The sequence below is a fragment of the Netta rufina genome (assembly GCF_964035555.1).
Source record: "Netta rufina genome assembly, chromosome: 4".
Lineage (NCBI taxonomy): Eukaryota > Metazoa > Chordata > Aves > Anseriformes > Anatidae > Netta > Netta rufina.
Genome location: NC_140127.1, coordinates 64854065 through 64879014, shown reverse-complemented (window position 1 = coordinate 64879014; position 24950 = coordinate 64854065). Strand labels below are relative to the sequence as shown.

The following is a 24950-nucleotide window of genomic DNA, read 5'->3' as shown; positions in this document are numbered from 1 at the left end:
CTGCTGAAAAACAAAACTAAACAACAACAACCTCCACCTGTTATCATCTCTCATTTGTAAAGTATGAAAATTCTGACTTTCAGGGTTTCTTTCATCAGCTTTTACCTGCGTGATCTTGACCCAACCTTTCTGCTTTCCTCAAATCCATGCACAAATTTCTAGTGCATGAACATCTACAGCAAGAGTTGTAGCCAGAATTTCCCTTAAGACAACAAGTCTTCTACCTAAGTTTTACCTAAACTCTGAGACAGATTTTCTCTCGGACAGGTAACAGAAGGTTAATAAAAAAATTATAAAAAGATATAAACTGTGATAAGCCCTGGTTTGTTTTGTTTGTTTTTGCATCTAACACATACAGGCAATGAAGAAAACAGTTTCCACCAGAAGGGACATCAGGGCTGCCTGTTGTCACCATGCAAATAACTGCAGAAGCAGACAATGCAGATTAACTCTGCAAGATTTGTGATAAAAGGTATTAGAAAAATGAACCTCCTTAAAAATCTGCTAAACTACAAAGTATCCAGAAAGTGCATTCCACAAGATTGCTATGCACTGTTTCATATCCTCTTAGTTTATCACTACACAGTACATTATCACAAGGTTATTTTTTCCATGATTATGGTCTCGGGTTATAGAAACACTGTGACAGTGACTTTGCTAGTTACTGTTTGTGGGGGAGACGGCTTTAAATTGGGTCTGCAAATAGTTATCCATTTTTCACAAAATATTTTCTGATTGCATTTCCTCCCTGAAATGGAGTAAAACCAGAACCTGATTCTTTTGTTCACTGCCGGTGCCCTCTGGAGACAGCAAGAGAGGGAGAGAAAATGCAAAGTGAACCTGGAGTGCCATCTGATGGCACTAATTGAAACCACACTGCTTATGTGCTTGCTAGAACTAGGGTATGTACCCTGTAAAACAAAACAAAACAAAAACAAACAAACAAAAACCAGAAAAGTACCACTTTCTTGCAAGAATTATTGAACAGAAAAGGAAAACAAGCGCACGGAGGCTCCAAACACAAATCTGCTCTTTCTGGACATTAATGAAATAATGAAACATTATTTACAGGCAGCACCCCTTAATGAGCACATTAACTAGACTCCCCAAGACCATATTTTCTGACTTTTTAAAGAACACACATTGCAAAAGTATAACTCATCAACAGTTGGGTAACGGCTTGTACCATGATGTTTTTGGCATCCTACGTCAAATAGTAGATGAGAACTAAGTATCTGCCAGTAATTGAGAATGGAAACGTAAATTGTTAATTACCTTTGTTCAGCAGTCACTGATGTCTCCATGAAGCTGATGCAGATGTCGCTAACCCTGACTAATCCAGCCTTAGAACTAATGAAACAAAAACTACAAAATGGAGGGATTTTAAATCAAGCTTAGTGTCTGGGGGATTCTAGTTCATAAAGAGCACTTGTCCCTTTTCTCTTAAAACTTCATTTATTTTCTTAAAATGTAGACTGGCATCTAATTGTAACATTCAGGAAAAGGGTTACAACAAATACCAGCTGTCATAAGAGCAGGAATAATGTCAGATGCATCGGCAATGCCAAATGAACTTAGCTGGAAACGCAGCAGTTGTGCCATCAGCAGTAGAGTGGCATTCCTGTGCTTCATGCTGAGCTATGGAGGGTGCAAGGGAAACGTTTTGTGGCAGAAAAGAGACTCAACCTTCACAGCAGCAATCCCATCCGCACAGTGCCACCCATAAAATATGTACCACCTCTCAGCAGGCAGCTTCTGCCAGTGCTGACCCAGGACAACAGATACAGCGCAGCGCTGGAGTAGGCTGATTTTGTCCTGGTCTGATTGTATTAGTGGGGGCAGGTGTGAAAGGTAACTAACTGTACTCAGCCTCACTTGTTAAATCTGTCTCCCCACACAAACCTTATAAAAGCTCTTTTTCTCTTTGTAGTGGGGAATTTGTAGAAGGGAGGAGGGTGCAGCAGACTATAATTCTGTTGGAGCAGACAATCCAGACAGATCCACTGCAGGGGGATTACTTCTGCTGAGGCTCACGTGAAGCCCACAGGTAGTGCCATCGGTCTCCAGGGCTACACCCACCAACCCAGATCAGGCTATGAATGCCTGGGCTGCAAGGTCATGCTTGAATTGTTAATATCTCACTGCCTTGGGAGAATATCTTAATTTGTGTGTGTTTGAATCTAGTGGCCTTCTGTTTGCAGTCAATTGTGGGAAAACTTGCTTGTTGTTTTGGAGGAGTGGTGAGAAGGCTCTGGAAAACATCACAATTTCACTGCTTTGTTTTCCCTGTTGCAAAACGAGACAGTTAAGGAGGAATGCATGTTCCAACCCACAGGCCATCTGGGAAACAAGAGGGGAGTTAAGGCTAAGAAAGCCTACCAGAGAAACTACGTTGGGGATGGACTGCCAACATCTAGTCCTGAGGATGTGATGCTTTGACAGGAAAACCCTAAGGGCACATTTTATAAGATGTGGGTAAACTGAAGTGTCAGATGGCTTTGGTGCAACAACTCTGTACGTACTGACTACAGGTATTATATACAGACATGCCCCACCTTACTCATGTGCTGGATGTGCACCTGCTTCTTGACTAAAATGCTGACTATCAATAACCTCCTGCTATTTATTTTCTGCTACATTTTGGGAAGTGTGATAACACATTCTTTTCAACAGAACTGCAAAGAAATTGGTGGCCTCATCGTGAGTTTCAGCCCGTCAGAGGAAAGACTCTACGAAACTCAGTCCTCAACTAAGAATGTGCCACAGATCACATCACTTACTGCACAAAATTATATGAAAAATTGTCAGACAAATGCTGAGGATTGAATTGTGAAGCTGCAGTCTTACAGAAGCTGTTTTCTGTAGCTGGCAGTGGGAAGATTCTATTCTGCATGTTTCTTTCCATAGCAATGTAAAATATTTTGTAAAGGAAGGGTGAAAGTGGTTTGTCCATGTTCATGTCTGGCTTCAAAACCTGAAGAAGAGTTTGATTTGATTGGAGATGATGATTTTTTGTCCTTTCTTAATTGGGGGGTGAATCTCATCTTTTGCACTTTGGATTATAACTTAAAAGAGGAAGTTGCAGGATGCTCATGACATTTTATTTTCTCCCAGAACAAAAGCTAATTACATCTTTTGAGTAAAGGAAGGAAAGCAAAGGAACCATTTGAAAGCATATAACCAAAAGTTGTTTGTTTGGTTTCTAGCCATCCATATTTGCATTTAAATGATGTCTGCAAGTAGGTATAAGTTATTAGAGCAGCTATAATAATCCTTTCTAATTTGGCGAGTTCCAACTAACTTTTGCTGCATGGATTGCTATTTGCTTAACTTAATCATTAAATGATTGTTCTTCCATCATAACTCTCTGCTGTTCAAACAACTGCAGGTGTAAAGCTGAGATGGGAGCACAGCCCCCAGTAAAGGACAACCTCCTTCATTTGCTACTGACATTTGGTACTGACCATACCCCTTACACTGAAAGGCTGCAACGCATCTGGCTAGTGTTAAGGATGTATTCATAATTATGAAATTCATTTTGCCTTTCTCAGTGGAAACAGAGAAGCCAAGAGACAGATGGACATTGAAGTGCTCTGGAAGGTGACATCGTTTTATGTCAAAGGCTCATGCTCAGCTTTGTAAGGAAGCATGGTGCTACCCCTAAGGTAACATCCCTATTACCACGTATTATGAAAAATTGAAAGCAAATCTGTAATAACATCAATTTTATGACACTTGAGAAGACCAGTTTGTTCTGGAAAATAAAAAAACAAAACATGGAAATGAGTAGATCTGTAGGAATTACTTCTCCAGAAGCACTGGGCAAAATGCAAAGTATAAACTCCTTGTATTCCTGCCTAAAGTGAGAGGCTGTTAGTCATTACAGAGTGGGCTCTTAAGTTATTCAGAATTTCTGTATGTTCCGAATTGTTTTTCTGTGCTTATAGAAGAATGTACCAGTTTGAGAACAAGCAGTACTTTTTCATGTTACTTTGAGGATGGAATTAAAATAATGAATATTTACTTTAATTTTGTATATTCTAAATGCTAAAGCTAAGCTTACAGAACAGCTGAACCTAATTTAGATGTGTCAATAGCCATGTAATATCATCTTCCTCCTCCTCAGTTAATTAATACTAATTCAAAAGATTGAATTATCAGCCTAGAAAAAGGGCACCTATCTTTGGAACTGTTTATAATTCATTATGTCTTCAAAATTAAATAAGAAAATAAATGTAGAAGTGAATAATTAACAGCAGCTGCCACATTGTCTCTCTCCTTTGCAGTTAAGGAAGATGAACTGTTTTGAATATGAAGATGTGGCACACAGCAGTAGAACAAAGTTATTTTGTGCTCTGTTTGCCTGCAAGATTTGAGGTGGTTGGAAGCAACCTTTGCAAAAACACCTTGCCTGGGGTTGCAATCACACTTAGTAAAAATTAGTGATTTTGTCAGCTACAATTTAGAAATACTTGCTAAAGGTTTCAGAATGCTGAACACTATACAGGCAAGAAAATGGAGTACCTATCCATCATGTTAATGTATTTTCTTTTTCCATTAAAAAATTGAACAGTCCCCATCAAGTGGGGCTGTGCCCCTCTGTGCATTCCCTATTAACTCCTCTCAGACTTGGAGGTCTTAGCCTAATTTGTTTTTAAGAGCATCACAAGGTTTCCCTATTGACCCCTGAATAGGGAAACAGCCTCCAGCCAGAAGTTTGCTTCATGACAACCCTCCAAATTTCCCTCTAAGCAGCACTGAATGAGGCAGTAGTGTTTTGGAGGGCAAAGTGACTGTGTAAGTAATGACAACAAAACACTCATCTCCTTCCTACCATGGTGTACTCTTGTGCCAGAGGCTTTTTGCTGTTATGGTTCCTACAGTGAGCTGGTCAGGATTGTTTTCTTTCCTCTTTACAGTGTGGAAGTTGACACATGCACTGAAAGCACTAGAGGGGCGCTTCTCAGCTCCCTGTTCTCAATAGGATTCAAAGTCCAACTTGGCTGTTTGCCCTGGACTGAAGCATGCAAAGATTAGAGGAGTTGTGTGCAGATAGCAGCTTTAGACAACTTTAACCCATCATCTAATCTGCCACTACTCTGAGCAGATGAGTTATTATTCCCTTACAACAATTACATGCCAGTATCACCTAATAATTTCCTGAGAAAATGGTAAACTCGAATTTGCAAAGTTGGTGGAGTTAAACCTCATAACAATGTTATATATGGGAACAGAGGTACTTGGCTTAATGCTTTTGTCTTGCAATCCTTTCCATCTGACTTCAGTCAAATTTTCCCTTTTTGTGACATGTAGTTTCTTCACAATGCACTGACGTTTGTAAATTGACATCTTTATGCAAGGAGTAAAAGCTTTTTTAAAAAATTAATGCTAGTTATGAATACCAAGACTGCTTTTTTTTTTTTTCCTCCTGACAAACATGTGAATAGAAGTTTCAAAATTATATGTATCTAAGGAAAAAATGCATCTTTAGAACCTAAGTTTCAGAACAAGGAAGAACATTTAGATATTCGAAAGGAACCTACAGATTTTCTAGAAACAAAGAAGGAGAAAAGAAAAAATTTAGCTTACATGGTCTCCTTTTGGCTGGAAATAAGCCAACCTACGTCAAAATTTGCATTTATCTGCAACCTTATACTATTTATTTTCCCCAGGTAAAAAAAGAGATGGTTTATAGTTTTCAAAATTAAAAGTATCCTGAAAACATAATTCTACTTCACAGATTTTCTGATAGGCTCAGACATGACCAGGTCTGCAACATCAGGCTCAGCTAATTGCCTGGGAATCTGGCAGCAAGCAGGTTTGGAGGAGCCTTTGGATTCTTCCCTGCTGCAGCCCAAAGTGCGATGTTCAAGATGGTGTTGATGGTTGGAGCACAACCAAATGCCTCATTTTATCCAGGTTTCCCCTTCTCTATCTATTTTCACTGACTGTGCTTCTCCCATACACCCCAAACTGATGACTGGTATGCCAAGGCAAAAACAATATGAATGCAGGATCAGTGAAAGCGGTAGGGGAAATAGCATGATGCATGTGATACGCACACACATCCAATGGTTCAGAATGTAGTAAGTCACAATGAAAGCAAAGGCACGGAGTATATTTAAGATTTCATAGCTATAAAAAATTGGCCTGATGTACTCACGTTTTACTGCTAGATTGAAATAATGTGAAGTACAACTTCAGGTATCTCATACAAGAAAATGAAAGCTAAACAAACAGCTTTCATTGGAAAACACGATTATCAGTGCAACATGAACAACTGCTCAAAGTGTCAAAGCATAATGAACAAATGTTCTACTCATTTAATTCAAGTTTATCTTTTGTATTTATTTGCACAATACAAATCATTAAACAGACGTTCTTTTCAGTTTCCACTGTAGACTTTTACATACTGTTTTCAGTTGCTTTGGCTTGTCTGTACCATCACAATCTTATTATCTGGTGTTTGACATTCACATGCCAGCATGGATTATACCTTAGTGTCATACATGTAGTGATCATAACCAATTAGAACAAATACTGTGTTTTGTACAGAATATTTAAAGCAAAATAAAAGCTTGAGAGCTTTTTTTTTCCTTTTCTTTTTTTTACAGCCTTGCTGGGGTGTGAAATAGTGTACCTTTCAAAAAACCTTAAAATCATTATCTTCTGGACAAATAGTGAAACAATGAGTTCTGTACATAGATAACACCACCAGGTACTGATTATATGATCACCTTTTTCTAGAATACACCAAATAAATACAAGCAATAAATGCAACATAAGCTGTTGTCAGCTACCTACTCTAACTCATGCCTGTGAAAATACATATGGGCATGTTGTGAATATTTAAACAGTAAAGTGCTTTTAACATCGAGCAAGTAAATACATCTAGTGTCGTACCACAGGCAAACAGCATGTTCATTTTGGACAAAATAGTCTCCATGCAATTAGTCAGCAGCAATCCCCTGCATTCATTTACAATATTAAACTAGTATAATATCACTTCAGTCATATAGGGTTTTAAAGTCAGGATACAGTGTATACACTTACAAAACTCAACCAATGCTCTACATTAACATACATTTTGAGCATTGCTACAGCAGGGTGTTCTGTTTTATTTATTTATTTATTTATTTTTCTTTTTAAGCCAAACCTTTGGTAGTATAAATGCACCGTACATTGAAGATACCACTGAACCAATATGACCTCATTATGCAGCTGACAGGAATGGGAAGAAGAAAAAATCAAAAGCAAATTTAATGGCTTTATGCACTGTGCTCCTCCAGTCATGCTCTATTTTCACATGCCTCCCTGCAGGTAGGAGTTTAGACATGCAATTCAAGCAAGTGATTGCTTTCAGTTCAAAGACAGGCCATTTACTGCCAAGACGACCTTCCAGAATTGTGCTGAATTCAATTATACTTCCCTGCCTCAAATTCAACAACACTTTCTTAAACTCATTGCTTGCTTTCAGCACAATATCTTTGGTTATGTCATCTTCCTCTACTGACTTGGTTCCGTTTTTGCTGCTGAAAGGCATACCCACAGTTATTTCAAATTTGTACCGATCAAACATTTTCATGTGGCAGTTATGCTTCGTCAAATACTTGAGACGACACAATTCTTCCTCCTCCATAGTGACATTTTTGGGGTCACAGAGAGGGTATGTTTCACCATACAAGCATCTCATCCAATCACCAATAAAAAGTGGAAGCATATTTATTGCAGATTCTGCACTATTGTCAATTTCTGTAACACGCACATATTTGAACCGCCCAGTCCACGTCACTCTGTGTCCTTCCAGATGACTACATAAAATCTGAGTGCGTGCCATGTTAGTCTCCTTCCACGATCGGGGTCCACAGAGGAAAGCATACTGATTCCATGTCAACGTGGAGTTGTAAACTTTCATTCCCTCTGACCGATACACGTAGAACCAACAAAACAACACTACAGCTGTAATCCACACCAAAATGAGTTTCACAATTGAGCTTCGAGTAAGGGATTTAACCATTTCAACTACAGAGAAGTTGACTTTCGTCCACCATCGGAAGAGCAGAGGAACAGCACACAAAACTAGAGTCACTACGATTTTCACGAGCTCCAGGGACACAAACCACTTAATGAAATGGACAAGACACATCAGTGCAATGCCTACGCCTAGCACTGGGAGTGCAAAGAGAAACAGAAAATAACCAATTGATGCACGAATGAGCCCAATGCCAGAGGACTCCTGCAGAATGACTACAGAGAGTTCACACCACATAAAGCAGACTAGATATGGGACCAGGTAGCAGTAGGTGCCTTTAAAATTCCGTAGTTGTGCCATTCTAAAGAAAAGATAAAACAAATACAAGAACAAAAGGCATGGGATACTTACATTTATCACAAAGAAATGGGCTACAGGAACAGTGAAGAAAGTTTTACCTAAGAATTTCAAGAAACCAAAATTCCCAGGTAATACCTGCAATAGGGATAAGCAACCAGTTGCTATCTCGGTCATTAATGCTCTTCGTGTGTAAGGTTCTGCACATGTGCTTAAACTCATGTAACTTGTCACTGTGAAGAAAACGGAGATGGTAGCTAACTCTGAGCATGGTATACAGTCTTTGCTTGCTATAGGGAAGGAAAAAATTACAAAGAATACAGAGAGTAAAAAATATATGTATGGCTCTAAGTGATTCCATCCAAAGTTCACTTCAGCTTGCTCAACATCTAGGTTTGGTTCAAAACGAAGGAGTAAGTCAGTCAAAGTGCGGAAGTTTTCCCAGGCCTTACTGTCCTGAAAAACTTTCAGTGTGCAAATAACCATAGAAATGAAGGACAAATAGAATATGACTAATGGAATAATGAAGGCAAAAAAATCAATTGTCAGATTACTAATGATGAAGAAGAAGATGAGAGCATTGATATGGTGTGTTGGAATAATAGTAGACAACCAGTGCATTCCTGCCTTTGATGCCATATCTATCAGATATTCTTTAATTTCCATAATGGCATGAAGTGGGTATTTTACAACCTGGAAAGAGAGAGAGAGAGAGAAGCATTTTATTTATGAGCAGGTTTGTATCTGTATATCACAGATGATCATAGCTGAAGCAGTAGCAGTAAATTATCTAACCTTAGTTGACATGAAAAGATATTTATTTGAAAAGAATGTTGCCAATAAACTGAGATTACTTTGTCTGATATTATTAGATCTGTTTTGATTAATTCAGTCAGGTGAAGCACAGAGGCTATTTTGATTTCAGGAAAGATGAATTTCATTACCTTTGACACATAATTAAATGGCTTCCTTGTCAAATACTCCGCTCTGCTAACTTCTTACTGAAGATAATACAGAACTGCAGCCATGTAGTTAATCTTAAATAATTACTTGAGGTGTGAGTACCGTAGCTTTAAAGCATTTAACTCTACCACTGTTCTCCAGGGATTATGTTATACATTCTAATGAAAAGGACTTACACAAAGTCTTTACAGCTGTGGTTTATCTTTAAGAAAAAAATCCTTCCCAAGTACCTATGGACGCAGCTGTCATAATCTGTTTTGTAAACAGCAGGAATACCTTTATATTTATATGCACGTGTGTATTTGTATGTAGTAATTACAGCTATTCTTTTAACCTCATAAGAGTAACTGTAAATGGTCTTAAAATTCTATCTATCTTATGGCATTTCCCAATTCAGTCATATGACAACAGAAGAAATGCTGGATCAAATCCTCTGCCAACCACACACAATCTCTGAGCTACAAAAAGTTACAGGATTATTTTTTTCCAAACAATTATTGAAATATTACCATCTACACATTAGATACTGCAAGCAAACCCTCCCCCGTAAAAAGCCAATTTTTAATGTTGTCCCAGAACTTATGCTTTTATATTATTTACAGCAGTGGGAAGTCCAAGAACGCTTCAGTGAAGATCTATATGCATTGTGATGAAATGGGGTAACAAACACAATGACTTTGGCATAAGACTGTTTATTAGCAAAAGTATCCATGTTGTTCTTTATAAATGCACGTATTTCAGAATAACAGTTATTCAAAATATTGGAAAACAGACTCCCACCACCCCCTTTTTAAAAAACAAACATAAAAACATAAGAAGTCAGAAAACCCTACCATATTATAATGGACAACGAAACGACAACAATGACAACAAACTCAAGTCAGTAGCCAAAATCCCGCTTCCTCACTTGAAATTTACACTGGTATTGAATGCATGCTCCTTAATTTTCCCTTCTCCTTTCACTACACTTGGAGAATTCTCAGTATAGAAAGCCACTGACACTAAGTTTCATCATTCTTGAATTCCTTCATAATCCAACCTTTTTATACTTAAGGTTATGGATATTTTTTCCCACCTTCTTGTTCCTGTTTATGTAAGAAAGATATGAAGTATATAAAAGTAAGTGTAATAAAAATGTGGCTGTTATGATAGGGCCATTTGAATCCTCTTTGAGATCTAATGAAGTCAGATTGTCCCCTTGCAAGGAAAACCATTATTCCTTTCTCTTAAATATATGGCTTGTATATATGAAACTGTAAACACATATGTGAAGTAAAGTTTAAAACCAAATTGTAACAAGAATTCTCATACTGTTCTACTGAGACTTAACATCAGCTTTGAGAGTTGACTGTAAATCACCTCTGTCTGAAACGTGCAGGTTAAGAGTTCTTCAAAATAACCTGTTCATTATTGTCTTTTTACCTTCAGTCGCAGGGGTAACTCTTCAGGAGTCTTCCCTGCCAGTTCATCATCTTCCTCTTCCTGCATAATCAGGTTAGATGGGATGATTCCCTTTGCATATTTCTTGGTAATCTCCACAAAGTCATCCAGAGCAATGAATTTTTTAGCTAAGAGACAAAATACAGATCTTTAGATAAGTAGTATCCCTACAACACTATCCTGATTATATGCATTGGAATATTTATTTTAAAATCATAGAATATCCCAAGTTGGAAGGGACCCACAAGGATCGTTGAGTCCAACTCCTGGCATCACACAGGTCTACCCAAAAATTCAGACCATATGACTAAGAGCACAGTCCAAACACTTCTTAAACTCCAACAGACTTGGTGTCGTGACTACATCCCTGGGGAGCCTGATATTTTCTTCCCTGTTATTAAAGATCTATTCCCTGTTATTAAAGATCTACTCTGAGCTTCAAAAACTGAACTACTGATAACACAGGCTTCCCTAGCAACTTGCTCCAAGATCTGTGCTGAAAACAACCAGCTGCTTTTGCCAGCAATAAATGACTACTCTAAATCTTGTCAGACCAGCAGGTAATTTTATTTTACTTATAAGTAGGAAAAGAGAGTGACTGTAGCTTTTCTGCAAGTATTCCAAGGAAAAACAGACTGCTGGATTAGGCTACACAGTTTTAATCACAAGTTATCATAGCTCCAAGAACTTTGAGAGAAATCTTTAACATCACTTTGAAAAGAAATAATTGTACAGCAACAGTAATGATTTATCTGTACACTACTGACTGAAAATTGACTTCTGATTAGGTGTTTAACAGACATTTATCACAATTTCATACCTTAGACAGATGTAATCATGGGAAGTGTCCAATTACTTATAACTACAGGTCTACAAGTTACTTTAGTGTATTAATTTAATATGCTTTGTCTGCTCATAGTCCTCCCTCAAACTATATTAACTATGATTTAAAATACCCAGCCACAAAATACACTTCGCTCTGTTGTACACAGAGACAAAGTTCTATCACTGCCTATTTGTACAGTATCTGAATATGAAGCATGATTTATTTACTGGTATGATGCATCTTTTCCACTAACATTTTGTCACCAACTTGTTAATACGGTTGCAATTCAGTGCCAACACGCTGCAGCACACAACACAATGAAGGCTTTTGCTAGAGGCCCTCAGACAAATATCTCAAGAGTTTCAGAACAAAGTAGGCTAAAGTGTAAGATGCTTTCTCTCGAAGTACAGAAGGAAACTGAGATAGTAATCGAGGAAACTGAAATAGTGATCTGTAACAAACACATCAATTTAAAATGATCAAGTTCTGTAACATCATTACACTGGTGTTCCCTGAGCTCTCATGACAAGGGGAAGGTCAGGGAGCAAGTGACACTGTTGTGCAATATCAGGAGCACAAGGACACAAACACTGATGGCCACAGGCTCTGGAAATGTGAGTAATGTGGAGATTACCTGTGAGTAGAAGGGAAGCAAGAGATTACTTCAGAGATCTGCAGGGATGCTGCAAGATGACTTATACACTGCTTCAAACTCTTTTCATAGCCAGTGCCTTGAATTAGCATGGATTAGCCAGTTTCTATGGTAGACAAGCTTGATGTTGTTTGTAAAGTAGGCTAATTAACAGCAACTTTTTCCATACACTAATGCAAATGACACTGCTGTAGATATGAAAGACTTTTGAATGACAAAGATCTGTAACACACCTCCTACGCAGTCAGTTTAGCTAGTCAGCTGATAAAAAGATACGAAAGCTGGCCTGCTTAATACTAGTTTAAGACTTTAAAGAGACAGAAAACTGAATTGATTCACTAAGTTTAACACCAGAGGATTAGTGGGTTTGCGCCTATTTTTCTTCAACTTTTACAAAGACAGAATTTATGGAAGCCACTTAATATTAAAAAGATACAAATATTTTATAAAAACCTGTAGATACAGAACAAAAAACACTTGTGTCAAGATACCTGCTACAGGAAGAGGTGTGTTAAAGGAGTTCAATGGAAAAATGGCAACGTACAATTTATCTTTTCCTTCAGTCTCACAACTTGGATGTTTTCTTCTCCTATTATTTTATTTTTATTTTTTTATTTTTCCATTGTATGAGCCTGTATGCCCTGAAAAATACAACATGGTATGCCTCCCAAGAAGCACTTTAGTTTTCTGCTAGCTATTCTTTTCTTTCACCAGCTGTAGGGCCACACCACTGGCACACACAGATCAGGGAGGCTCCTCACTTGTCCTTGGTGGGCTCCAGGTCAGGCCCAATACCAAACAGGCCATCTACATTTACTGTTGTCTTTGGACAAGATATATAGAAGTAAGACCTGGTGTGCAAGTTTCTGGTGTGCAATAAGCAAGCTAGAACCTCACAAAAGTTCCTTAAAGGCACTCCTACAAGATCATGGTTCCTGGGAGGGAGAGTTATTAATTTACTGTGTATAGATGCCCTGCAAAGTGTAATGGCATGTATATTCTCAAGCATGCAACGACTGTCCGTTGACAAACATCAGCTTTAATATTCTATTTATGCCTTCATTAAGGATACCCCAGATCAGGTATCTGGGAACATGCTACTGGTTTAAACATTATCTTCCAAGCATTGGCAATATATTAAAACTGAAGGAAAAATTTCCTGTTGGCAAGAGAAATGCAGAAACTCTGTGGATCAGAGAAGTAAATGCAGGATAGTAACAGCTGTCTTGCTCATCCATGAAAAGATAAAAGCTCTCTAGAGGAGAAGGTAACAGCTTAACTCCTACTTTAAGTGTTTGATGAAAACTTTTCGTTTTTAAATGTTATTAGTATTTTGTCACCCAAGTGTCTCTCAAATTGATATAAAAAGCGTATGTTGTAGATTCTACTTTATTATTCATAGATTTTTTTTTTCTTCAATTTGGTTATGACAAATTTCCCTGCCTCCCCCATCCGCCATAGGAAAAGAAAAATATGCACATCAATTTCTGCCTACGCTTACGTGTAGGTTCATTTACTCTCCTGTTATTTTATGTGCCATTTAAGCCTTAAAAAAAGAGGGGAGGGGGGGATGGGGGGAAGCTAGTTCCTTTTCTAAAACTTTGAATTACTGAAGAATTGAGAACAAGTGACTCGCTTTGCACTCATGCTCTATCAGCACGTGTTGTTTCAGCTAAGGAATGGAAAGAGCACCAGTGTCATCCAGTGAACACCTGTGAGATGTAACTCCAATGAACTCACATACATCTGTTTTACAATACGATGACCAGTGAAACACAGCAATTTTATCCTTATCCTATTTTGAGCTTTCCAAAAGTGGCAAATTAGTTATAGGAACATCTGGCCTACTCTCACAGAAATTTTGACAGGACTAAAAGTTTGGTCTTCAAAATACTATGTCTCCCTATCATGACTCCCTCACTTATATACACAGCCATGTGTCTCTCCTCCACTTTTATTTCTATTAGAATTAACAAATCTGAAATACTTTGTTCTTCTTTGGAGTGCCAGTTGTATAACTTGACTCTGAACTCACCTGTGTAATGAACACAATCCTTGAAGGTAAAGGCCAAACTGAGCTGTTGATATGTAAATTTAATCTTTCAAGAGGTTTAAATGCACAAAACCCAGGTTTGGCTCACCAATCCACATATGACACCTTAGCTGTGTGTATTCTAAGCTACAGATATATTATACAGTACTATGATGTGGAACATTTAACAGTTTTTCAATAATTGATCCAGATTTTGTATAAACTAATGCATTTCAAGAAAAATGAGATTTTCACGACATGTGATTAATTAAACCTTGCTAGATAACATACTTTGAAAAGTACATATGCTGTACTGTTTGCAAACCATTTTCTTAATTTAAAGCCTTCTTTAATTTTAACCTGTTTTCCTTTTTTTTTTCCCCAGTTATAAAAGTAATCAACGCATCTAAGTATTAGCAGCACAAGCATACTATTAGCACAGAAATTTAGAGTAAGCCAGAGCAATGCTCCACAAAGTCCAATCTCCTTTGACACCATTGGTAATGCCCTAGAGGAAGATCATAACCACAATCATCTATTTTTTTCATGAAATCCATAGAAAACTTATCTCCTTTAGAACTGAAAACCACAAAACATTCATATTGAACGCATATCACAGAATCACAGAATTTCTAGGTTGGAAGAGACCTCAAGGTCATCGAGTCCAACCTCCAACCTAACGCTAACAGCCCTCCACTAAACCATATCCCTAAGCTCTACATCTAAACGTCTTTTGAAGACTTCCAGGGATGGTGACTCCACCACTTCCCTGGGCAGCCTGTTCCAATGTCTAACAACCCTTTCAGTGAAGAAGTTCTTCCTAACATCTAACCTAAAACTCCCCTGGCTCAACTTAAGCCCATTCCCCCTCGTCCTGTCACCAGGCACGTGGGAGAACAGGCCAACCCCCACCTCGCTACAGCCTCCCTTGAGGTACCTATAGAGAGCGATAAGGTCACCCCTGAGCCTCCTCTTCTCCAGGCTGAACAAGCCCAGCTCCCTCAGCCGCTCCTCGTAGGACTTGTTCTCCAGGCCCCTCACCAGCTTCGTCGCCCTTCTCTGCACCCGCTCAAGCACCTCGATGTCCTTCTTGTAGCGAGGGGCCCAAAACTGAACACAGTACTCGAGGTGCGGCCTCACCAGAGCTGAGTACAGGGGGACGATCACCTCCCTCGCCCTGCTGGTCACGCTGTTCCTGATACAAGCCAGGATGCCGTTGGCCTTCTTGGCCACCTGAGCACACTGCTGGCTCATATTCAGCTGACTATCCACCATCACTCCCAGGTCCTTCTCTGCCTGGCAGCTCTCCAACCATTCCTCTCCCAGTCTGTAGCTCTGCTTGGGGTTATTGCGCCCCAGGTGCAGGACCCGGCACTTGGCCTTGTTGAACTTCATGCATCCTTAATTTTATTTGCCACTTTTGCCAGTCCTCAATTTTCTGCTACGCATTTTAATACTTTGGGCAAAGTGGAGACAGTCTTTCCCGTTCTTTTAATGAGGTTTTGATTTTCCTTTTTTTTTTTTTTTTTTTTTTTTTTTTTCCATATTGCACGTCTACTCTTGTATTGCAAGTGAATCTATCTAAAGCTCTTTTTCATTAGCTTCTGATGGGATTCTTCTTCTGACCTTTTCTACTACACCACCTATAAATAATCCCAATGTTAAGAACCTGTTATACGCCCAACCAGTCACCCGTATCTTTTAGGGTATTCATGACTGGGATCAGACTTGTAAGTTTTCAGGTCTGTTCATTCTGTTTTCTGTGCTATTATGACAAACAACAGAACTCTCAGTTGCATTCCCACTCATTGGAGAGAGTGAGTTTTACATCCAGGGGTTCCTTCCTCATCCAACAAGTGCAAACGAGACTGCAGAAAATATGCAGTAGGACCACTAATGATTTGACTTTCCTCCTGAGGGCCCAGGAGCATGGCTGCATTTCTTAGGTATGTGGGGCTAGAGAGAACTTTATTTCAAGTCCAGCCCTCCCAACCCTACAAAACTCAGATTTGACTCCACGGACCTGAATCATGTGCACTGAGTGGTTTAGTTCTCCCCACTACATGAACTGAGTTGTTCCTCTCTATTTAAGTTACGAAAGGAGTATCTCGGTACATCTTTCTTATATAAATTCTTTAACAGATACAAAAACACAAACATTATTTATGAGGGAAAGGCAAACAGAAACAAGGCAAATAGAATGAGGGATCGGTCCACATTTAAAGATTGCATAATTCATTCCCTTATTGTAATCAGAAAGCTTACTGCAATTCATAAGTAAAAAAATACTGAAAGTGCAATTTATTTATTTAGCATTGAATAGCCTTTTAAGTGCTCAAATAGGAAGAACATAAAGATGACAAGTTACATGCAAACACCTTTTAGCATACTAATCACTGACAAGTTGATGAGAATGGTAACATCTTCTACAACTTCACATGCAGATCAGTTACATTTACCTTGCACACATAATGAATAGACGCCATCAGTTTATAGCAACCCAAACTTGCTATACAGCCTTACTCTGGCAGCACAGAATTGTTTAGCAAAACTAAACAGAAACTAAACTACAGTCAAAGATTGAAAGAAGCACCATGCACTCACATTCACTGCTCACTAATCGCTCCAGCATCCTTCTCTGCTTCTGCACTGACTTTGGGACTGGGCCGGGTTGCTTCTCACCACCTGGTTCAATAACAGATGTTCACGGAAAGTCAAAGCAGTCAATTAAAGTAGTCAAACAAAAACTAGAAGGTTATTAAAGCCGTAATATCTGTATAATAGTATTTTGTCAAACTTAACACAAGACAAACGTATATATACACACACAGAAAGTGGCTATATAGCTTTTTATATCATTATTGCTATACTGAAAAAAGGGAAGATCATTGACAGGTAACATATATTGTCAGAATGGCAGAATGAGACAGATGTCTTAAATACTAAATTTGCAAATTGAAATATCTGGCAAAATATAAGGTTGATTGTTAAAGAAAAAAGTTAAACACAGCAACATCATAAAACATCTATCTTCCAACGACAGCAAGTGCTGAGAATGAAGATACCTTTAATATTTTGTCATTTGTGTAAGGGCTTAACCAAATCACAACCTACAACAAGAGTTGGCAAGCCTTTAGGAAATAACTTTACTGGTCCAGAGAATACATTTATTAAAATATTAAAATAGACAGTCATTAGGACAGTTACTTTTTCTCAACTAAATCATACATTTATAAATCAGGCATGAGGCAGAAATAAAGCTCTTTAGGTTTCTAGCCTGGAAGCTTATATTTCATCAATACCAGAAACAAACCTTCATTGTCAACTTGCCCAACATTTTCCAGTAGTTCAGAAACTGCTAATTGCTTCTTCTTTTTTGGATTTAATTTCCAATACATGACTAAGGCAGCTTTTCTCACAGCTCTCTCCAAGTCAGTCTCTGATGATAATTTTTTCACTTCTTGCTCATTCTCAGAAGTGATGCCTCAAGAAAAGAAAAATACTTTAGATACTATTATCCCACACTCATGCTGAAATGACAGATTTGCCCACAATTTATTTTTCTGGGTTTAGTCTGAAACTTTTGAAATTTCATTCACTTCTTGACCCCTTAAGTAAGTTACTCAAGTGCACTTCTGAGCCCATTGCTTATCAAAATCATATTACATTACTTAAGTATCAACTGTACTTCAAAAACTGTACATGACATGCATTATTCTTTTGTCTTTTTCAATTTTTGAAGCACAACAGATCAGTCAAAAGATGGTGCAGATATCTACGGTTGACGTTAAAAGCAGAAAGAATTTCATTTATTTATTTTTTAAATAAGAGTTCAGATAGTTGGCAGACAAGAGGAGCCCCATTCCAAGCGTGGGAAGCAGCATGAAGGAAGGTGTGAATCTTGAAGTGGGAGAAGACAGTGAAAAAGTCCAATTAGGAGAGAGGTTGGAAAGGGGCAAAAGAATGAAACAACAGCAGACGTGTAGGTGGTGTATGGTTGCATGTGACCTTCACGGTCAAGGAAAGAAGATTCAATGAAAGGTGGGGAGAGGAAGGCTGAGCATGAATCCCATGAAGGAATTCAAGAAAACAATTAATATAAAAAAATCTCTCCCCATAAAAGCATTTAAAATTACCTATTTGAATGTGCTGTCAGGAACTACTCACATAATTTTGCCATGAACATTCCCAATATATTTTAACCCCCCTCTTTTCAGTATTGAAATGTAGAGAGCATTATTTCAGACAAAGGAGAAAGTGCAAGCAAAAAGGTCTCAGAGAACCCATACCTCTTCTGTCTGCTAGGCATCTACGTAATAACTTGACAGCCTCTCTTCGACCTTGCTTAGCAGCAAGGATGAACCAGTCAACCGCACTACAATTGTTAAGTTCTTCATCCTCCTCTTCTGCTAATCTCAAGAAGTGTTTTCCCACCTACAACAAGCAGCAAACAGAATTCCTTCGGTTAACCTGAAATACACTCTAGCCTCTGTCTCCCTCCTCCCTCTGCTAGAATAAATTCTCTTTGAACAAAAGGTCAAAACATTTGCTCTAAGCACTAAAGAACATAGCTGTAAGTTGATATTCTTTAGAGAAAGATCACTTTCCAGAAGTGGAAGTAAGAAGGAATCACAGTACATTTGACTAGGTCAATGAATTAGTCGCCACTGGTCTTTGGGAATCTAGAAGGATCAGGTGAAGCTCCTGGTATCACACATCGTATTAGCAGCAGTCTTTTCTTGGATGGCTTTCTTCCTATAAAAATGGTCAGACCATGTTGTTAATCTTATTTAAAATATACAATAATTAAGTGTAATTACTGGTGCCAGTAACATTCAGAAATTCAGATGAAGTAAATTGGCAGAGGGCCTTGAGATGGATGGAAGGAAGTCTCAGGAAGGAAATGCCTGACTTATAGCAGTTTAGCCACTGAAGGTCAAAGCAAACTTGTGATTAATTAGCGAATAGAATAAAACTAACATTTCTTAAGCATTAGGCAACTTAAGTGATATAGCCTGTAAAATCCCTACCATTTCGGGCCACAGAAATTACGGAAGAATTGCCTGTATCACTGTCTTACACCACCTTCATTCCTTCTATAAAACTGAAATATATGGTAACATAAACACACTCAAGCAGTAGCATGAAACACTTCTGCTTATCATACCCCAAGACAAGTGTTAAGTGGCAGAGAATAGACAAAACTTCTGGACATTTTATTTGCATGTACAGAGTATCTGGGAAATGTTTTTGCTTAGTTTGCTGCACTCCTCTCTCTAAGGTCCTGTATTAATTACACCAAGAATGTAACTGAAAATAGAGTACAGCTCCACAAACCCACCGTAGTATCTGCTGCAAAAACAAAGCAAAACAAAAAAATAACTGACAGTTTATCTGAAACTTTGCTTTTGATATTACCAATAAAGGTGACTAAAGAAATACCTTTGAAAGATTAATAATATAGAGTTGTTACATACAGATAGAACACACTGATCTCATCAAATTATTATTTTCTTAACTATTAAAGGTTAGGTCTCCAACCTCGCAACTGGATTCCAACACCTAATTGGGTGCTCAAACAGCTTCTACTTAGATAGTTATTGGGTAGACCTCAGAATGATTAAACCCATAGTATACGCAGCAAAGCTACCCAATATTAAGAAATACAAAAGACAGAACTTAACACTTTTTATGAATTCATGCCAGAGTTCAACAAGCACTGCACAGATATAGTGGCAGACCAAGAAGAGTATTTGAGACAGGATTTTTAAGATTTCAACCTTGATAGTGCAATTGCCTGATAAATTATCACCCAACTGCAGCTATTTGTTCAAGCAATTGCTTCCTGAAAGAAGTTGTATGGTAAATAACATCCTCTGAGAAGAACAGTTGTTTGTTGAGTGTGTTTATATTTATAGCCATTGAAATTTTGAGCAAAGCTTCAAGAGTAAATAGCACTTGATGCAGCCCCTTCAAGTTATGAAGATCTCTTGGTCATAAAAACTTGTACTGCAACATAAAGTAGCAGAAAGGAAAAAGGGAAAGCAAAGACAGCATAATACTGTGGTTTTATGATAGAAATGCTTTTTTTTTCCCTATAGTTTTGTTGCTCATTTGGCTTTGAAGTTTACCACTCCCAAAATCTGATCAACCAGAAAATATTTGCCCTTCATTTTGATTACAAAATGACAAGCTTTTGTGTATTTTGAATGTTTTAGTAGCAAAAGCACACCTCCACATCCCAGATCAAACATCTAGCCTTTCTGTGATATACTGCTGAACGATCAACTTCTAAACAAGCCCCATGCAGCAGCTGCTTTTCACTTCCACAGCAAAGCTTCTAGGCAGAACCACACAAGGATGGCTGCACAGCTCTGGCCTGTGGCGATCAAATGAATAAGAACCAACACAAAAAAGTATTAGCCTCAGACTGCTTAAGTGATAAATCATGGATTTTCTCTTTCCCATTAAGTAAAACTGGGAAATGAAGTCATAGCTGGTAATGGCTTAACACAGATCTTCATACTTTACTTCAGTGCAAAGGTTGTTGCCTGCCTCTCACCTTTGGGCTTTGCTAACTGAAGCAGTTCTCTCTGGTAGTCCCCTTGCAGAGTGCCTCTCATTAGACACGGAGCTGCCTCTGCTCCATTACAGAATCCACCTGTGGGTGTCTCATTTTTGTAAACGCTGCACAATTATTTCTCAATAAAGAATTATATAAAGCTACGGTAATGCAGGTTGACATCCACTCAGAGTGCATTTATTTCCATAGTCATTGCAACGTTATTACTAGGAGTTTATTCAAAAATAACTACACGCCAATGAGCTGAGTGATTCCTTATATCTGATTTGGTAATTATCAGCAAGAAGCGCAACGATGCCATCGCAGGTTCTTACTCATAATCCTACAACAGTAACAAGTTAAAATACATTTGTCTGAGTGGATTCTAAAGGGATGTGTTCCATGATAGAAAAGGAAGCATATAATATATATTAATATATATATATATATAAAATTTTTGTTTTCTGAAAATAAAAAGTAATTCCCTCTCTACATGCCAGAAGAAATTCGATTCCCTAGAAGGGAAACAACTGTATTTAGGGTTCCTTTTTGTATAGTCAATTCATCCTGAGTGCATGCAATTTTGCTATATTATGCTGGATCTTTTTTTTGAAAAGAACACTGTTATTGTGTGGAAATAGAAAGTGTATGCAGTTAAAGAGCTAAAGGAAAAGAGTAAAGGAGAAGGGTAAAAACTTATTATTTTTATAGATACATGCACACACATCAGAGGCTCAGATTGCACAAGGGATTTCTTACTCAGATGGAACTTATATCCTGAAATAATATATTATGACTTGCTCTTTTATGTGAAGGAATAGAGCCAAGACGTGGACTTTGTAGCAGCAATCCCCTCAAGGTTAAAGCTTCATCCTCTGCAAAGCCACTGGCTGTTTCAGAGGTGAGGAATTCCTTACTGTCTCACGTTACAGCTCCAAGGACAGCCTGCCCTCAAACAAGTTGAGATGGAGTGGGGAGAGAGCCTGGCACTGCAATATTTTTTATTATTTTTTTTTTCTTGAAAAGTGATCCCTGGGTTAAAAAACAACAAATCACCAATGAGCTTGTAGGAGACCATGAACACTCCTTGTCAAAGCCAAAGCTGAAGAAGAATGCTTAAGTCAGTCACCAGCCAAATTAAGCAGGAATTCAAAACCTTCTCTAAAGTTTTAGGCTATTTATACTAGATCAACTAGACCAATATTCCAGCATAACGCAATGGATAGGAAAGAAAACTTTTCTAAAACCTACGGGAAACCCAAATTCCAACATATACAGGGGTAGAATTACCATTATCATTTAATTGGATCTATCATTACACAACTAAATATAGATAGCTTCAATAAACCACGAAGAACTTCTTTTCTATGTTAATTCAACATAGAAATGGTGATAGAGGAAAAACCAACCTCTGATGTTCCTGCTGAAGCAGCTCAGTGACAGTTTCTTCCACAGAGTCCAGCCTAAGAGTCTTTGTACATAGTGAAGTACTGAACCAACAGTGTTGACACAGCTTTCATTCTGATAAACAATTCTGCTTCAGTGACAAAATTAAGTCCAACACCAAAAATCCAAACAGCATTTAAGAATCACTACCTCCACAAATAACTCTTGTACATAAAAATATAAAAATAAAAGTCAAGCACCATGGCTTCTCCACGCTCTAAGCCTAATCTTTCCCCTACTCCCCACCCCATTTTGATATTCATCCTAAAGGCTTATGCAAGAGTAGGACCTGAAACCCAAGTAGGCAGCAATTCTCAAGGCTGGGAAACTACCTAGCGTCACCTTTCTCACCTTTCTTTGAACAGCTTATGATCAAAACAGATACAGTTCAGCTAAGTGTCTTTGGAAGAGATAAGAGTTCCACTAAAAGCTGGCAATGCTATTTTTGGAATTGAGAGCAAACATCACTGGACAAAAAGCATATAAAATTACCTCTGTTTGTGCTTTTGGTTCTCCAGCTTTGGCCCTCTCAAGCAGTTCCTCAAAGAGCACTTGAGGTTCTTCCTTCATGGCCTCTAAATGAATTTGAGAAAGAAAACAGTTTGTTAGCAGAATTCGAAGTTTTCTAAATCATTATTATATTTGGTTGAAGAATTACAGGATCTTATCAACAAAATCCAACACAAGGGTTTTTACAAGAACAGCAGAACAGCAGTGGAAATTAACTAATATTTTCTCTCCACCCCAGCGTAGGCACCATTACTTGTTATTTGGTACCTGCCACAGGATGGTACACAGTTTACAGTTTCTCACTTACTTCCACAGGATTAATCTCTCAACAGAAGAAATTTCATTACAATAAATATAAACACGCACAGAACCTGCAGTATAGATCAACTTTTGTACTGGTTGTTATTCTTATTCCTGATAGCCCTCGAGTCCTTCAGCTGATTACTTATTTAGTAGTGGAGCCTTCTCAAGCATTTTGGAAAGAGAAAAAAAAAAAAAAAAAAAAAAAAGCCTGTAAAAACTTATCCGGTATATTTGAAATCTCAGCTCCTCAGTCCCTAGAGTATATAGATACAATAACAAAATGATTAAATGCTTATAAAATTCATTATACCGAGCCCAATTCAGCACTCACATTTATTATTTTCTCCTTTACTATCTGATCGTATAAATACAGATGAACATTGTATTTTTTCTTCTTCAAAAGCATCACGTTGCTCTACAGGTCAGTCATCAAGAAGAAAAATCAGAGCTTTATCTGATATCTAGGGTTTGTAAATAATGTCATGCTGGGAACAATTTTACGAATGAAGAGCAAGTTTAATGCAAAAACTAACAAAGGCTGTGACAGCTACTCCCTCTCCCCACCCCACCCATGAGAATTTATAATCCGATGTTAGTTTGGAAAAACGATAAGGAGAAAAACAATACAATTTACAGTTTACTCAACTGAGAGTGTGTGAGATATGTTCTTAATCAGTGGTCTGTTATACTGTTTACTAGCCAAGATAAAACTTAACTAGAAAGTCAGATCCGAACTCAACAACAAGCTCCAAAGCTTGAGCTTTGGCCCATTATCCCGTAAGGTCACCAATCACATCATGATGCTTGGCAGCTACGTATTTAGGGCAGACAGCATGAGAAAGCATGGCTGGGAAGCTTAAGAAGCACAGTTTCCAAATGTAGGAAAAAACTTGAGAGACGCATTCTGGCACTTGCTCAAAGCTACAGATTTCAGTCTCTGCCTACTAAGGGCAGCAATAATGCGAGAAGCTTGGTAAGCAGCCCAGCTAGCCGAGATGCCATTTAGTATCACTGATTTTTCAAAAGGTGGGAGGAAGGAAGAAATAAACTCATTTCCAGATGATCTCCTAAAGAACAGGGCTACTTACGTTCTTTAATATCACTGGGACTGGGACTATTTCCAAACGAGAACAGGCTAGAAGCCAACTCTTTCATTAAAATGGGTTTATTTTAACAAGAACAAACCATGAAGTAAGTTCTCTCCGTCACCATGCCACAGTTTTGTCTGCCAACCTCCACTTAGAAAAAACACTAATGCCAGATTATAACATGTTGTCTGGCTAAACAAGGCATATAATGAAAAATAATTTTCATTTACTACTCCCTCTTTTCAGAAAGCTGTAAAAATATTATTGTAAGATAGGCAAACAACATCCCAGGAAGATTAACCACTTAATCTCCTTGCCCTGATGTATAACCAAAAGCACTGAACCGGTCTTCCGGATGGCACTATGCACACTAGCACCCATCCTTCAGGAGCTCTCAGCTAACAGTAAAGCAGAAGTTACAGAAAACAGTGTATTGTTTGAAATGAATATAATAGTCATGCATACCCCACCCAAATGAAAAAAGTTGGGTAATACAGCACTGCCCTGCTGCTTCCTGTGCTTTGACTTATTTCTAAGCCTTTCAAATCAGAATTTCAGCAGCAATAATCTTGGCTACAGATTTGTGGTATGTTTTTTTTTTTTTTTTTTCCCCCCCATTCGGTGTTTTCTACATGTTGAGAAGAAAACACCATATATGTTTGTCATACTCTGGATGAACCAATAAAGGATGCACTGGTCAGAAGCATTTGATAACTAAGTGGAATTTACACACAAAAGTCAGAGAGAGCAGTTTGCCAAGACCATATAGGCCCCAACAATATGAGTTGTTCTCCAGCTG

General features: G+C 38.1%; 1 protein-coding gene across 1 annotated transcript in view; it reads right to left on the bottom strand.

The window, feature by feature from the left end:
* Positions 1-6379: 6379 nt before the first annotated feature.
* Positions 6380-24950, bottom strand: part of WFS1 (wolframin ER transmembrane glycoprotein) — a 37246-nt gene continuing 18675 nt past the window's right edge. Inside the window, exons 3-8 of the mRNA XM_084285468.1 lie at positions 22743-22825; positions 18532-18676; positions 17556-17726; positions 16847-16927; positions 10715-10860; positions 6380-9022 (exon numbers count right to left, since the gene is read on the bottom strand). Of these exons, the coding sequence (XP_084141594.1) occupies positions 7214-9022; positions 10715-10860; positions 16847-16927; positions 17556-17726; positions 18532-18676; positions 22743-22825 (2435 nt within the window). The 3' untranslated portion in view covers positions 6380-7213. The remainder of the gene's footprint in view (positions 9023-10714; positions 10861-16846; positions 16928-17555; positions 17727-18531; positions 18677-22742; positions 22826-24950) is intronic.